This window comes from Aplysia californica, unplaced genomic scaffold, assembly GCF_000002075.1.
Source record: "Aplysia californica isolate F4 #8 unplaced genomic scaffold, AplCal3.0 scaffold00542, whole genome shotgun sequence".
In the NCBI taxonomy this organism is placed as follows: domain Eukaryota; kingdom Metazoa; phylum Mollusca; class Gastropoda; order Aplysiida; family Aplysiidae; genus Aplysia; species Aplysia californica.
In genome coordinates, this window is record NW_004797812.1 from 231835 (window position 1) to 247715 (window position 15881).

General features: G+C 39.7%; 3 protein-coding genes across 7 annotated transcripts in view; 1 reads left to right on the forward strand and 2 right to left on the reverse strand.

The window, feature by feature from the left end:
• The window catches only part of LOC101852648 (xanthine dehydrogenase 1), a 65205-nt gene extending 64049 nt beyond the window's left edge, over positions 1 to 1156 (reverse strand). For 2 of the 3 annotated variants that reach the window (XM_005106544.3, XM_005106542.3), the window contains exon 1: positions 876 to 1156. In XM_005106544.3, the coding sequence (XP_005106601.1) occupies positions 876 to 934 (59 nt within the window). In that variant the 5' untranslated portion in view covers positions 935 to 1156. The remainder of the gene's footprint in view (positions 1 to 875) is intronic. The other variant, XM_005106543.3, reaches the window with a different exon arrangement.
• Positions 1157 to 1384: 228 nt separating this feature from the next.
• The window catches only part of LOC101853189 (kinesin-like protein KIF17), a 51446-nt gene continuing 36949 nt past the window's right edge, over positions 1385 to 15881 (forward strand). For all 3 annotated transcript variants that reach the window (XM_005106545.3, XM_005106546.3, XM_035971937.1), the window contains exons 1-6: positions 1385 to 1469; positions 10404 to 10698; positions 11393 to 11508; positions 12254 to 12423; positions 14594 to 14827; positions 15598 to 15737. In XM_005106545.3, the coding sequence (XP_005106602.1) occupies positions 10471 to 10698; positions 11393 to 11508; positions 12254 to 12423; positions 14594 to 14827; positions 15598 to 15737 (888 nt within the window). In that variant the 5' untranslated portion in view covers positions 1385 to 1469; positions 10404 to 10470. The remainder of the gene's footprint in view (positions 1470 to 10403; positions 10699 to 11392; positions 11509 to 12253; positions 12424 to 14593; positions 14828 to 15597; positions 15738 to 15881) is intronic.
• Positions 3535 to 6190, reverse strand: LOC106012876. Its single transcript, XM_013087071.2, has 3 exons — positions 5887 to 6190; positions 4597 to 4742; positions 3535 to 3625 (listed from the first exon to the last, which is right to left on the reverse strand). The coding sequence occupies exons 1-3, from the start codon at positions 6184 to 6186 to the stop codon at positions 3535 to 3537; spliced, it is 537 nt and encodes a 178-aa protein (XP_012942525.2). The 5' UTR covers positions 6187 to 6190.

The following is a 15881-nucleotide window of genomic DNA, read 5'->3' on the forward strand; positions in this document are numbered from 1 at the left end:
GACGAAATCGTGCGTTTGAGCGGAGCGTGCTTTTGTATGGCGTGCGTTTAGGCGGAGACTACTGTACGCAATCTTACTTTAGATTCGCAATACGAATGTTAAAACACGCAGTGCAACATTAAGATTGCGCCAATCGGTAAATAGCATGGAACATACAGTGGCGTCCAAAAGAAACTAGAAAATGTAATCACTCAATCATCGAGTTATAGTCAAGGCCGGCTCATGCAGCCCACTTTACTCAAAAAGACTCTGACTTGAGTCCAGCATGAAGTCCGTTCGCCGTTCCAACTTCCAACCCTTGTTCCAAATATTTGTAGCATTTACGAACATTTTTTCGATTAGGGCCTATTATAATAAAATAATAACTGTCGAGACGTGAGCCTTCATTCATCCAGTTAGATCTAGATAGATCAATATCTTGACTCTATCCGAGTCCGAATAGTCACTTCGATAATCATAATTTGATATTTTTTTGCAGAGTACTGTCCTAACGAAGGGTTTGAAATTTTGAAAATAATTGATTTGCAACGCAGTTTTAGTTTTAGTGACTTTTATGTAGCCTATGTGACTATGTGTAATCTACAGCAAAAATTACTAGAAATCTAGATCTTAGTGCCTTAGATCTAGACTAGAGACATAGATCTATCTAGTCTACATCTACAGACAGTTTGACCCCCTAACCTAAGCAGTGCATCAGTGTCTTGTCTTGTCTTGTGAAAGTACAAATTTACCGATTTATGTCTGTAAGCCTAACATAGCTAGATTTCTAGATCTAGATCTAGAATCTCAGAGATTTAGCCTAGATTCTAGATCTAGACTAGATTCTAGCGCCGGGCAAATATTGTGATTAATTACGCAACTTGGACTTAACTTACTTTGCAGAGCACAGTGGGCAAGCGACTACCGGCCGCTTTCCCTGCCTTGCTGACAACATGCTTCTGAATTTAAGGAACCTATCAACTGGCAATGCAATCCAAATATCAGACACCGCCTCCTTCTTTCAAACTTCTTTGAAGCACTGGCTCCCAAAACATTCAAAACAGAGGGCAGGTTTCCCTTTCACACCACAGGCATTGTTTAGTATCGTTTTGTATTGAGTTCACCGCGGTCACAACACACCAAGTCATGTGATCTATTATTATAGCAATGATAGTACACGTCACGTGATATTCCCCCAACCCCCTTGTAACCCCTGTCGTAAGTAGTAATTTATGTGGAATTTTGCATGTGAATAAAGGTAATTAAACTAATCAAACTATTATATTATTTCAAAAACCATATAATATTCCCTGCTGAGGATATAATATTTTACAAAAAATTGATAACGAAATGAAATGGGTAAACATATGAAATCCCTTTTCCAAGCCAGTCCAACAAAATGAAGAGCATTTAAGTTAATCAAACTTCCGGAATCCAGTGCAATGTCCGTGGAAAACATCATCTTGAGTGCTATAAACTTGTGAATACCGGTAAAGGTCCTCGATATATGTTCAGTCTATGAAAAGACAACTACCTAGCTTTTGAAAATATTAGCTGTTTTAGGTTTTTAACTTAATTTCAAGCTTTTTATATGTATGTTTATGCCTGTTTCCCGTTCTAATATTGACACTGTTGTGTTTGTTTACACATGGCAACGAAGGATGTGCCCAACATCATTTTTGTAAGCAAAGTTGTTAACCATTTGGGCTTAAATATTTTTGTATATTCAAATTATGCCCAGCTTATCTAGGAATGTAGCTATGAATTATACCTTTAAAAATCACCTTAGATAGAACCCTTGCTTCACCTCCATGAGCAGAAATTGCGAAACAAATTTGGCGCTTTTTCGGTAGTTCCCACCCCGCAATTGTTATTCACGGGGTTTGGCCCCAATAGTAGGGGGGTTTCAGGCAACCCCCCTGACCTAACAAAAATAGGAAGGGGGGTTTCAGGGGGGCATGCCCCCCTGAATTTTACCACAATTTAATGTTTTGCTTTTGTAAGGTTTGATATCTCACGGCGTCCGAAATTCCGTCTCAGCGATCTCTTAGTTAGTCCGGGCCCCCCGCGGTAGGCCATAAATTAGCGGCAGGTGACCTGCAATTTCACGCGTCAAGTCAGGGATTGACCGGGGTCAACTCGTGCACAGCGCTGTCCTATCTTGTCCTTATCAGAACGCGTTTCTTTCCCTAATTTCATGAGCCGTAAAATGATGCTCACTCTACCCCTAGAATCTATTTCTTCACCAATTCCGCTTCGTCTACGTCTTCTTGATATCTTGTGAAAGTTTCAACAGTTTTCATTGATTCGTTTGGGAATAATAACAGTTTTAAATTGTGAGTGTTAAGTGATTGGAAGCGCCGATAATAATGTTATCTCTTCAAATTTAATTACAAATCATCCGAGAATGGAACGATGGTCTTTATTTCTGTTTGCGCGGTGTGATAGCCATCAAATCATATTTTCTAATGATGTGAATTTTGTTTTTCCAGCACTTTGCAGTGACTGGCTATCAGTTAGTGAATTGTGTTCCTAAGTAAAAATCGTTAAACTGCAATGGGCCAGTCACACATGTGAGAGGCATAGAGTCTCTGAATGGACTTTGTTGGATGTGTTGGTGTTTAAATTTAACTGTCAAACAAAAAAAAGGTGCAGAAAGCCCCGATTATGTAAGACAATGGCAGGAGATATTCTATTGATTTATGGGATTGATGTGAGGGACGAAAATGAACAGTCGTATTCCGCTAACATTTGTGTCAAGTGTTTTACCGCGATTTCAACTATCAAAGGGAGATAGGGTGTTACGTCACGTCAATTTATGCCACAAAAAAGCAGTTGACACTAGTAGGAACATGTGGTGTGCGTTTGACAATAGCAGAAATATGAATTCCTTCTCCGTTTTGTCGGTACCGCTTAGGTGGCTGCATACAAAGATCAATTTCAAGCTAACATCGTAAAACACCCCAAACATACCTCCCTCCATCCCCATGTATGCAAGGAACTAACAAACACAATTTGTACAGAAACAAGAAAATACTCCGTCGAAACTGCAAAAATTGAGGAGGCAAAAGGAATGGAAGCAATATTCAATCTTCTCAATGAAAGATTTAGCCATGTTCACACTGCAATATCAAATCTCAAACCAGTCGAACGATTTTCACTTCCACAAATCTTCTTAGCAATTGACAATTACATGTCCGCATTCAGACGCTATTTCCCCGCAAAGTTATCCCAAAGCCACACATATCATAACAACACTGTATTCCACACATACAACAACACATGTTTGCTCTCGGGCTTTTAGGAGAACAGGACACAGAAAGCAGTCACCAAGTGATCTCAAAACTGGAAGCCAGAGTATGAAGGATCCCAAACCAGATAGACATAATGCGTTTTATTTTTGTGTCGCATCTCCTGCAAATAGCTCCCTCATTGCGTGCTGCTGGATATGTTTAGAAAGAAAAATTGTATAAATGTTTACTTTTATTCTGTACATGTTCATTTCGTGAAAAGAAATCGGTGCTGTATATTGAAGATACGTCAGTATATCATTATTCAGGAGGATACACAATCCATTGGATACAAAAAGTCATGAATGCAGGGAAGCGTTTTGGCTATCATGCTCATGACAAGTTCCATGTTCGTGCTGGAAACAAAATTTTGAGTGAGTCAATTTCTAAACACATTTTCCTGTCTTACGTGGCAGTTTTGTAAATATTTATCGTTAGGCTTATAAGTTATTAGCCATTCAATATGTGTTTGTTGTTTTGACTAACTATAAATAGACATACATTTTAAGAGCAGCTAACTCAAAAACGTGAGCAGCCATGGTATTGCTATTTCGTACCAATAAAGAGGTTTAGTTGCTTTCTCTAAAGAACAAACTTGTGTTCACGTATGATATTTTTTTTGTGTGTAAGACGATAAAACATGTGTTGAAAAATTCATTTCACCGGCTACCGACGCAGGTAGCGGGAGGGCGGGTTAGTGACCTCTGGGTGACCGGCCCGCCGTGACCCGGTCACTCCATCGCCGATCCAACTAAAAGAGCGCTGTCTGTACGCCGTGATCTTAGCTCACCGCGAATCAAACATATAGATCTAGATCTAGAAGTAAGTCTGGCTCAAATAAGGGGGGTGGGAACTAGATCTACCGAAAAAGCACCACAAATTTAACATATAAATGAAAAACGAAGTGGCTAGCCGTACCACTAGCCTGAGAGCTTAAGTACGGCTAGACTGCCAGTCTAGCCGTACTTAGATCTAGGTTTGGCCCTATCAACCCAAATCTGTTGAGCACACAGGGCACACAGGTGACGACAGGTCTCATTTTAGATCTAGATATAGTAATTATTCAGGTTTATAATACATGCAAGTCAGTAGTAAGGTGCCTTTTGGTTTTGTCTGAAATACAAATTGTAACAAGTAGGCTACTTTAGGCATTGCAAACTAAACATTTCATTTACATTTCAGCCATCAATAATAAATACGGCTAGCCATGTCAAAGCTGTCAGTGAGCTGACCATCATGTATAACCCTGCTACTTGTCCCTTCGTACATGCTCCTGATGAGGTTAACCATCTTCTGTGGGATTCCGTGATGTCTCAGTATCTTCCACAGTGTTGCTCGGTCTATGCTGTCAAATGCCTTCTCATAGTCTAGAAAGTTGATGATCAACTGGGAGTTCCACTCCAGGGACTGTTCCATTATGATCCTCAGGGTAGCAATCTGGTCCGTGGTTGACCGATTTTTCCGAAAACCAGCCTGTTCATCCCAAAGTATTGGATCAGTTGCAGACTTGATTGTCTTGATTCTCTCCAGAACTATTCTGTTGAAGACCTTTCCTGGTATTGAGAGAAGAGTGATTCCTCGGTAGTTGCTGCAGTTGCTGAGATCCCCCTTTTTAGTTAGTTTCACAAGGTGTCCTTCTTTCCAATCCTTTGGGAACTTGCTCTCCTTCCAAATCCTGGTAAACAATGGGAGAAGGAGGTCTGTTGTCTCATTGGCATCTGTTTTTAAGGCCTCAGGTGGAATCTGATCAGGACCGGCCGCTTTACCGTTGTTCAGCTTCCTAATGGCATCCATAATCTCTTGTTTTGATGGGGCATCACAGCAGATTGGTAGCTTATTTCTTGCTGGCAGGATGTTTGGCGGGTACTTGGTGGTGGTCTGTTCAGGAGACTGTTGAAATGCTCTACCCATCGTCTTGACTGAGCTTCCTTTCCAAAAATGGTTTTTCCGTTTTGGTCCTTTACTGTTACTTCTGGTTTCCCATATTTTCCAGAAAGAGTCTTTGTAGTCTGGTAAAGGGTTCGCATGTTCCCTCCTGCTGCTGCCTCCTGTGCCCTCTCTGCCAGCCTGTTCATGAATTCCTCCTTGTCTTTTCTCAGATGTCTCTTTACATCTTTAGTTGTCCTGTACTGCTCCAATGCGTCCGCTTTTGATCCCCTTGTTCTACTTGCATTTTGTCTCTCTGCTTTCAATTGGTATCTAATGCTAATCAAATCCAATGACTGTTGGCTAATCCATTCCTTGTGCTCCAATTTCTTCTCACCGAGTATTTCTTGACATGTTGAAGTAAAGACTTCTTTGACCTTGGTCCAGTGCATCTCCTCCTCCATGTCTTCCTCACCAAGATCCACCAAGTGGGTTGAAATCTGTTCCTCAACTGCAGTTGAAACTCCTGTTTCTTGTGTCCATCTAAAAGACTTACTTGGAACTTCATTCTTTTGGTTCCTGTTCTGGTTCCATGCCTTTTGAGATGAAGCTTGAGTTTTGCTAACAGCAGATGATGATCCGATCCAACGTCTGCCCCTCTCTGTACTTTGACATCTTCCAGTGAATGCCTGAACCTACGAGAGATACAAAAATGATCGATCTGGTTCTCCGTTACTCCATCCGGTGATACCCAAGTAGCCTTGTGGATCTTGTTATGGGGAAAAACAGAGCCTCCGTTGACAAGACTGTTGAAAGCACAGAGATTTGGGAATCGCTCCCCGTTCTCATTCATTTGTCCCAGGCCGTGTTGTCCCTTGATTCCCTCATAACCTACGTTGTCCTGCCCAATCTTGGCATTAGCATCTTCCATCATGATGTTGACATCTTTCCTTGGTAGTTTGTCGATGACCCCCTGGAGCCGGCTGTAAAAAGCATCCTTGTCATCATCCGAGGCATCGTTTGTTGGGGCATAGATCTGTACTATGTTCATGTTGATGCTCTTACTTCTGGCAGTGAAAGAAGCCATGATGATCCTCTCCCCCTGTGGTTCCCATCCTCTAAGTGACTTCTGTGCATACTTACTCAAAATAATTCCAATTCTTTCCACATGGTGCTTGTCTTCCCTCCCAGCATATAATATTTGTTCCCCGGAGCTGAGCTGCTTCTGTCCAGACTGTATCCAGTGGGTTTCGCTGACTCCTAGTATGTGCAGCCTGTATCTTTTCATCTCTTGTGTCACTTGAGAACGCTTTCCTGCTTCATACATGGTGCGAACATTCCACAACGCAGTCCGGAGAGACTTGTTTGACAAAGAAGGTTTCGGGTCAGAAGAGTCCTTTCAGCTTTGTCCACTGTCTTTCCTTGTTCCAGCTGATGCAGAAGCTCCTCCGTCTCCTGAGATGGAAAAATTATAAGGCATGTTTGTTCGTGTTTCTATAACTTTTCTTTTTTACTGGGTCGGGAAGTTGGCCCTCTGCAAACTGTCACTTTTCAGGTGGCCAGACCTATGCACCTTTAGTTGCCTCTTACGACACAGTATCACGGCAGGTGTATTCTTTACTCCCCCATAGTGAAACTATGGGGCCCCCCACCTGCAGGGGCGACAATTTAGGTACTGCAAACTAAAAATTTATGTACTTTTCAGTAGGCCTATTTTTGTTTTGTTTTGGTCAGTCTTAGCCATCATATTAAAAATAAGTACAGCTACCCCAGCAGTCTAGCCATACTACGGCTAGCCAACCGGTTAACGTGGCGTCAATTGCGACAGAGTGAACACGGAGCTCTTTTGCGTTGATGATTAGATCTAGATCTAATGTGTAAGTGTGTGTGTGCGTGTGTTTGTGCATTTGTGTGTGAGTGCGTATATGTGTGTGTGTGTGTGTTTCAGTTTGTTTGTCTTTTTTCTCTTTAAATTCTTTTTTTTTTTTCTCACAGACTCACTCTGTTGCAATTAATGCCACATTAATTGTCACAGCGTCACTCTGTCGCACTCTAGGGGCAACAACAGAAACAACAAGAAAAGAGCTGCGACTGTCTTTGCATGTTTGTTAGTTTTGTATTTGTGTGTGTGTGTATTTAAGACCACAAGCATGTGCGTCTGTGTGTGTGTGTGTGTGTGCGTGTGTCTGTGTATTTGTGTGTGGAAGTGTGAGTGCGTGTATGTGTGTGTGTGTTTCTTTTTTCTTTTTAAATTTTTTGTTTGTTTTTGTCACAGACTCACTCTGTCGCAATTAACGCCGCATTAATTGTCACATCGTCACTCTGTCGCAATTGATGCTACCATTATATATAGAGAGAGATGCATATAATATATATATGGTGTAGTAAAAAATTTCTGGCATAATTACTTATCCTCAAGTATCTCTTTAACCTCTTTGTTGCCGCGCCCGTAGAATTTACGGGCCTGAACTTAGTAGCGCTGTGCCTATGGTCCGTAGAATTTATGGGACTGTGACAGAGGTTGTTTTGATAACAATTATAAGGGAAGGTGTTACTGCTAAAATCTTGTAATTATTATTGAAGTGCTTTCCTTTTATGTTCACCTCCATTTTCCTCCCATTTGAAAGTGTCAGATTCTGATTTTAGCTCATAGAGAAGATTAGATCTAGATCTAACACACCTACCACACAAAAATAATGGGCTTACATGTATATGTATATATATAAAGTAAAGTTGTTCCCGCATCTGATCAGGACATTGGGGATTGCCTTGTTAGTGAGACAACTTTCTGGGCGTTTGGCATTATATATTGTGGTAGGATAGCCAGTTCCTTTCCATGCTGCCTTTACTTCCCCAACTCGAAGTCAAATACTCATTACTGCTGGGTGGGCCGGAGGGGGAAAAAAAATATGTGTCTGAACCAAGGGTCGCATTTGGACTTTCCGCTTCGGAGACGAGCACATGAACCGCTCCGCCGCCGCACTCTCGTATGTATATATATATATATATATATATATATATATAAAAAAATATATATATAAATATATATATGGATTTTACGAGTATTGGAAAAGCCTCTTATCCCTTCCTTTTTTTTCTGCAAACACTCACATAACATGTATTTCCCTTTTTTAGTCTCATTTTATCATTACTCGAATGTGCATTGTTTATATATTTTTTTATGGTGTTTTTGGGCATCATGTTACTAACTCCAACTATCCCCCCAAAATTATATAAATAGAAATGTGGTTCAAAGTAGAATGTACAAGCAGAAATTCTTGAGGAAATATTCAAAAAATAAAAAAAGTTATAGGAGATAAAGTGGGATCATCACTGAGCGTCCTTGGTTTCATGGGATTTTCCCTGGCACAGGGGCCTATTTATCTGCGGCGTTGAAATGGGTTAACAGGTGAATCAATGTCACTCATGCTTTGCACAGCAGTTTGCATCAATTTGTCTTGACTAAAGCATACTTATTGAGGCTAGATTAAAAAACATTTCTTCATAAATTTATATAAAATAGATCTACTATAAATCTTTATCTCCGTCGCGCAGAAAATGGAATTGTTCACAGCACTTCCTACTTCTCACACACTTTTCGCATTCACTTACGGCCTACGTCACAGTTCACCGATGCCACATTTTATTGGTAAAACTTGTTAGACCTACAAGGAATTGATTTTTATATAAAGAACACGTTTTTTTGCTTGCACTAAAATAAAGGTTCTCAAAACCCACGTTCAATAAGTTTTACATAACCTTGCAAATAGAAAAAAATTACAGATTTGCTTTTAAAAGCGATGTTGCCCTAACTGTAAACCTTTAAAATCTGCAGAAACCACTTGGATAGCAGTGCGAATGAAAAATTGATTTTTCACTCGTTTTATATTTGGTACCTAAGATCGATACAGTTTTCAATTGTAAGGATTATGCTATTTAATTTAAAGAATCGGTTCATAAATTTAAAAAGATATGTGGTTGTAACGTGTGGCAAAATATGGATGACCCAGATATAGGAAAATACTCTTAAAAAGTGGACCATGTAACAGCAGATGTGCTAGACATATCAGTAATTAATTTTAGTGTTTGAAAGAAACTTGGCCTGTCAATGTGTTTTTAGGTGGAGAATTCATTTCTGCTTTCATATTTACTAACCATTTATAATACTTATTTTGTTATAATTAAAATTTTGGTGTACATATTACGATTTTGAGAGGTGTCGGGATGAGAGCATTTTTATTCATAGCATCGTATCACAACATATGGGATCTTTAAGAATTGAAGGCAGCCTAACTAATTAATAGCCAAACTTTCTTTGATGACTTTAGACCATGCCAACTATAAAATATAAATTCAATTCAGCCTAACTTACTGCACAATTAAAAACTACCCGCCCCCCTGTCCAAAGCGGCTTCTCACAGAGACCGGCCATTTTCCCCTCACCCCCTCTGCAAATGTTTCATGTGACCTACAAATCCCCGCATGATTATTCTGAGCCTGTTCATTGGTCACTTTGAATGGGGCAATGACGGGCGTGCGCATCTGGTTGTTTTTGTCTCTGTTCCCTTGTAACATTATAATGGGTATATGTTCCAAGGCAAGCTTCTCGCCTTGGGTTGTTCTTGTTTCAACATGGAAAAAATGATTAATTGTATGGCATATTACATCACCTGTTCTCCCTTTCCAAATTTACCCCCCCCCCGGGGCGATGCTACTGACTGAAGTGTCTTTAGGCCATTTCCAATGGAGGGACATTAACATGTTCTTATGCACAGTAGATTTGTGAATGGGCTGGTAAATCAATGTCATCCTCATAACTGTGCCTGAACTGCAACAGGGAACTGCTGCTTTTTCTTTCCTGATCCTAGCTGTCATCATTTTCTTCTACTTCTTTTGTATGTTTGTCACTCTCTTGTGACCCGCTATTTCCGGGGTGCCTTGATAGTCGAAGCAGACTTTGTGCTGTTGAAGCCAGAGAGGTGAGCAGAGTAAGCCTGATTCCTTGTAAGGACTGCTCTGTTGACATCCACACCTTGGCGCTCAGATGACCTTATGCAGTTGCGAATGCCGTAAAACCTCTACTAAAACTTAAACTTTCCAAATAAGGCATGCATGTAGAGACTCTTGTCACATAGTACTTGCTCAAGCGTGTGCATGCAAGAAAATGCAATGATGTATGTTGTCAAAGTGCCCTAAATGTCAGAATGGAATTACCATCAAACACCAATGTCCTTCTTTTATAACCCACCGTTTTTTTCATTCTTTCAGATTTACAAGTCGTAGTTAGCGATAATCCTCATTTCTGTGATAGTGAGTGCTCAAATTCTCTGCAAACATGGCAGAGTGCGTTAAGGTCATTGTGAGGTGCCGCCCAATGAATGAGCGGGAGAAAGGCTTGAAGTGTAACACAGTCATTGGTATGGACACACCGAAGGGACAATGCAGCATTATAAATCCTGGAGATCCAAAGGCGCCTCCCAAAATGTTTACATTTGATGGAGCTTACTTCGTGGATTCTACGACGGAGCAGATATACAGTGAAATTGCATACCCTTTAGTTGAGGTAGCCTACTGTGCATATATAATTATTTTTTTTTTTTTTTTTTATTTCAAGAGAATTTTTCTTTGTCAATTCAGTTCTTGTAAGTGGCAAAAAGGTAAATTATCATTATAATATGGCCCTCTTAAACGAAACATTTTGATTTTTTTTAGACTTGCTTTTTTGCTTCTGTCAGTTATCACTAAAATTTTCTATGGAAGTTGTGCGTTTACCATTCTTTATTCAAAAAGGCTTTTATTGATTGTCTTTGCTAAGTGGTGAATGAAAGTTTTCGAAATTTATGTCAATATCCCTGTCTTACCTGTTCTTTATAAGGTGTGTAATTTAATTATTCCTGGTTTGGTCATTTAAAACAGTTGTTTTATATATATGCATCATTGTCGTGTCAATATATTTTCAGATCATCATTTTTTTAAGGCCTCCTTAAAAATTTTTGAAATGAGAAAGATAAGGGCTATAATACTGGATAAGAGGATAGAAACACTTTTCGTACAAAGCGATGCAAAGAGAATATATATATATACCGTATATAATATCTTGAGTATTGCAACATGTATTTTAAGCTTATAAAAGAATTATATTTCTCAAAGCTGAATAAGTATCATTGTCCTCGTAATTTTTAAGGAAATTCGTCTCTTATCAGTGTGTTTTCTTCCCATTTTGTGAAGATTTTCACCTTTGTCATATTTTCATGTAGGGTGTGACAGAGGGTTACAATGGCACAATCTTTGCTTACGGACAAACAGGATGTGGAAAAAGTTTCTCTATGCAGGGCATCACGAACCCTGCCACCCAAAGGGGCATCATTCCTCGGTATGTATTCTCTCTGAAATGTGTCTGCATTGTTATGGGCATATGCCGTTATCTCCCCTCTGGTCTGTTGCACTGTATTGCTCTATATGGGATGCAATGACACAGGACAGACATTTTTCTTTGAAAGGTGGAAATCTACTGGTGAAGAAAATTTTGAGAATTGTCCAAGGTTATCAATGAGAGAATGATGAAATGCCTTGAATATGAATAAAAAGATGACACTTAAATATTGCAGAAAAGCTCTTTCGTGTAAGTCATAGATTTAAACAGGCCTGGAGTAGAAAAAAATCCATGCAAACTGCAAGTGGAAATGGCTTTGGTAAAAAAAAAAAAAGATAACAAGGAGGAAGGAGGAAGGAGGAAGGAGATGAAGTTTAAGAAAGCTGCACAATATTTGCCTTTAGTCATGCAAGTAAATAACTTTAAAAAATACTGACCTATTTTCTAATTTTCCCCCTGTCGGTCAAGATATGGTGCTGTCACCTTGTTATATTTGTCTTGGTCTCGTGGGTTAAAGTATGAGCTTTGGAACTCAACTATGGATCTGTCAGATTTTTTCATTTTGTTATTAGCCTAGTTGTTTCTCTTTCCCTAGCTGTTATTGTTGATGGGCTGTTGATTTTGTTTGGTATTATTTGTTGAATGAAGCTAAATTTATAAAAGGAGAAGTACCATTTCAAAATTTTATTCACTGTAAATGTCTTATTAAATCTTTGTTGTAATTTTGTATACCGCTTCTCTGCAGGGCATTTGCTCATATATTTGAGACTACAAGCATCAAAGAAGGCATTAAGTTTCTTATCCATGCCTCATATCTGGAAATCTACAATGAAGAAATTCGTGATCTGCTTGGGAAAGATGCCAGAGCAAAGCTAGATTTGAAAGAGCACCCGGAGAAAGGTGTCTATGTCAGTGGTGAGTAAAATGGTTTGCATTCTCTTGACTAGTTATGCCGTGCTCACATTTATCAAAGCTTTTCTGGTTTTAAAATTTGTTCTTCAAAGCATTACATTGGATTTACTTTCTATAATGATGCATACTCTAATCAAGCTAGGTTCTTTTTCCTTACCCATTGCACAAACAGGCCTGCTCTGTAATCTTATTGATGAGGACTGTCTGTCCTGGGCCAGCCACTGAAAGGGTTGATTTCCTCATTTGTACTTCACAATAACTCCTTTGGCTGGCCAATTCACTTGGGTTAATGCGTCTTTCTTGTGAGGGATGTACATACTTTGGTGTGTCTTCTTTATTTATTTGCATACTTTTGAGTGTGTGATACTGTCAAAAAGAAAAAGACCCATGTATCAGGGGCGGTTCGTGGGTCTAAAAAGTGGGCGTGCACACTTAAGCTGTCTTAGGTTGAAGATAGTCAAGGGCATAGTAAATGAGATGGTGTATAATTTTAGGATCTTTGGTTTAGTGAGGGAAAACCTTGTGATTCTATTTTCATTCTTTGTACTTGTTAGAACTAAATCTGTTTGTTAGCTAAACGTCAATTTCATTCATCCTGCTTTAGAACTGAACGCTCAAGTAATACCTTTCACCACTCCACTACAAAACCATTCAAAAGCACAACTCATAGGACGATGACTTAAGTGTGTCACGTTCACCTCCCTCAGGTTCATGGTCACAGAGTCACTTAAAATAACGGCAAGACAATGAACCAATCCCAATTCACTTGAGCACTCCACTGGATTGCTCCGGGGCTGACATAATTTTGGCATAGAATAGTGCACAGTCTATCGCGTTTATTTTTAGATTGCCTACTGCGGGATATGTTTCGACACTATTCGGCAGGAGCACATTTGAGATGTGCCGTCTTATTAACATTAATGTACCGCCAAACTCGCTAGGAGTGTCGTCATCGCTTGGGTTATCCCAAAGAGCGATTTTTAGGTCAGGTTTCCACTGTTGAATATCCTGCTATGCATAGATACAGCGCATGAACTTTAGCATGGCATAGTAGATGTTTTACGGCGCTATAGACACAGAAATGACTGTTACGGCGCCAGTGAGAAACGTATTTTGATGTAATATTTGGCTAGTGTTTGTTTCTGGCGTCTTTTATTTTGTTATTGTAGGTGTTTTACGTAATAGAACATTAAAATATTGGGCGGCACTGCACGACCGTGCTCAATGGACGAACCGCGCCTGCCATGTATTCTTCCAAGATGATCCAGAGCTATCGGAAATCTCTACTGGAAATGGAAAGGTGGAAATGATAGACAACTTCACTTACTTGGCAAGCACTTGACCAAGAGCTAAATATCAAAATTCCTCCATTCTGTAGGAGACCCATTGGAAAGAACGAGAAGACAATAAACTACACAACATTAAGCCCAAACTGGGTCTGCGAAAATCTTCAGGCCTCTCCTGAAGAGACAAAGTCATTTTTACTCGATTGCACATCGGATACACGTCCCTGACACATAAATACCTCCTTCAGGGAGATGAGAAGCTGTTCTCTGTGGGATGCGACACAGATTTTTCCATTAGACACATTTTAACAGAATGTCTAGACTTCGGAGGGACCTGAAGGAAATATTTTAGATGCAAACAATTGCAAGAGCTGTTTTCCGCCGTTAATCCCAACAGAATCCTAGATTTTATAAAGGCCATTGGCCTTTATGAAAAATTGTAATAAACGTCAAAATTTTAAATTTTATTTAAAAAGCTATTTTAAATTAAGAATTTATTTACATAAAATTTTTAGCATTTTTGTTGAAGTTCTGACCAGAATCCGGCTGTGCAGTGACCTGCTGCGAACAGAACCAACTTTTTTCTCGCGCTTATATGACCTTATGCAGTTATTAAAACAAACTAAATGTCAAAATTTACAAATTTACAACTTTGAGAAAGTTGACAAAGAAAGTTCAGTGGAAGGAAAATCTCAACACCAAGACCAAAAATGAAAGTGTACCAAACAGGAACTCAGAGCTCACTGCTGTTTGCTAGTAAGACAGAGGCAGCCGATTCATATAAGAACAAAAGGCTAAACAGCTTTCACATAAGATGCCTTACAAAGATTCTATGAGAATAACATGCTTTTTAACTAATTAACTGAATATGCATGTGATGTTTTCAGGTTTGTCTATGCATCCTGTGCACAACGTTTCTGAGTGTGAACATATCATGAACAAAGGCTGGAACAACCGCAGCACTGGAGCCACACTGATGAACGCAGACTCTTCTCGCAGCCACTCTATCTTCACCATCTATATGGAGATGGCGAACACGGATGACAGTGGGGAGGATCATATCCGGGCTGGCAAACTCAACCTGGTGGATCTTGCTGGGAGTGAGAGACAGGGCAAAACAGGTGACTATGTTTCTTTCTCTCTGTTTGTAAAATATGTCTCTCATTGTTTGTCCTATTCTTCAATTCATGTTTTTCTTTCTCTTTCAATCTCTGCCTCTCTCTCTATTTCTCTCTCTCTCTCTCTCTCTCTCTCTCTCTCTCTCTCTCTCTCTCTCTCTCCCTCTCTCTCTCTCTCTCTCTCTCTCTCTATCTCTCTCTCTCTCTCTCTCTCTCTCTGTTATTTCAAGTTTGTATCTATTATTCTTTGTCTGTTTTGCTAGCCCTCCTCATCTCTCTCTTTCTTTATCTCATACCTCCTCTCTCTTTTGGTATATCTCTCCTTTTACCTCTGCCTCTCTCTTTTTGTGTCAGTCTTATCCTTTTCTATTTTTATCTTTCCTCTTTAGTTTCTGTTATTTTGAAACTTTCGTGTCCAGTTCATACCTAGAAAAATTATATAGTCATGATGAGGTGTGCCATTGAGCTGGAAGAGCAGACAACATATTCTTCAATTGTTGGACCATAATAGGCAGCCTTGTTATATAAAATCAAAGGCTGTTTTCAGTAAAAAAAATTTGAAGAAGGAAAGCCTTCTTTGTCTGGGGTGGTTGAAGGGTGGTCAAGTGTGGTCAGTTCCTCCTATTCCTTTACAGTATTTTTTAAAATACTTCTTTGATACTGGTGGCTTTTAGCTATTATTGCTCTCACTTACTGTTCACACAGCAGATCTTAAGTGAACTTTGTTATGTGTTTCTCATTACTCCATTTCCTCCTTCTCATCCACTTCACAGGTGCAACGGGTGATCGCTTAAAAGAAGCCACTAAGATCAACCTGTCCCTCTCTGCCCTTGGAAATGTTATCTCAGCGCTTGTTGATGGAAAGTCTAAACATATTCCCTACAGAGACTCCAAGCTCACCCGTCTATTGCAGGTTAGTTGATCTCTCTCTCTCTCTCTCTCTCTCTCTCTCTCTCTCTCTCTCTCTCTCTCTATCTCCCTCCCTCCCTCCCTCCCTCCCTCTCTCTCTCTCTCATTTGTTTTGTCACATTTTGTGCTCTTTAAAAAGTTCTGTGTT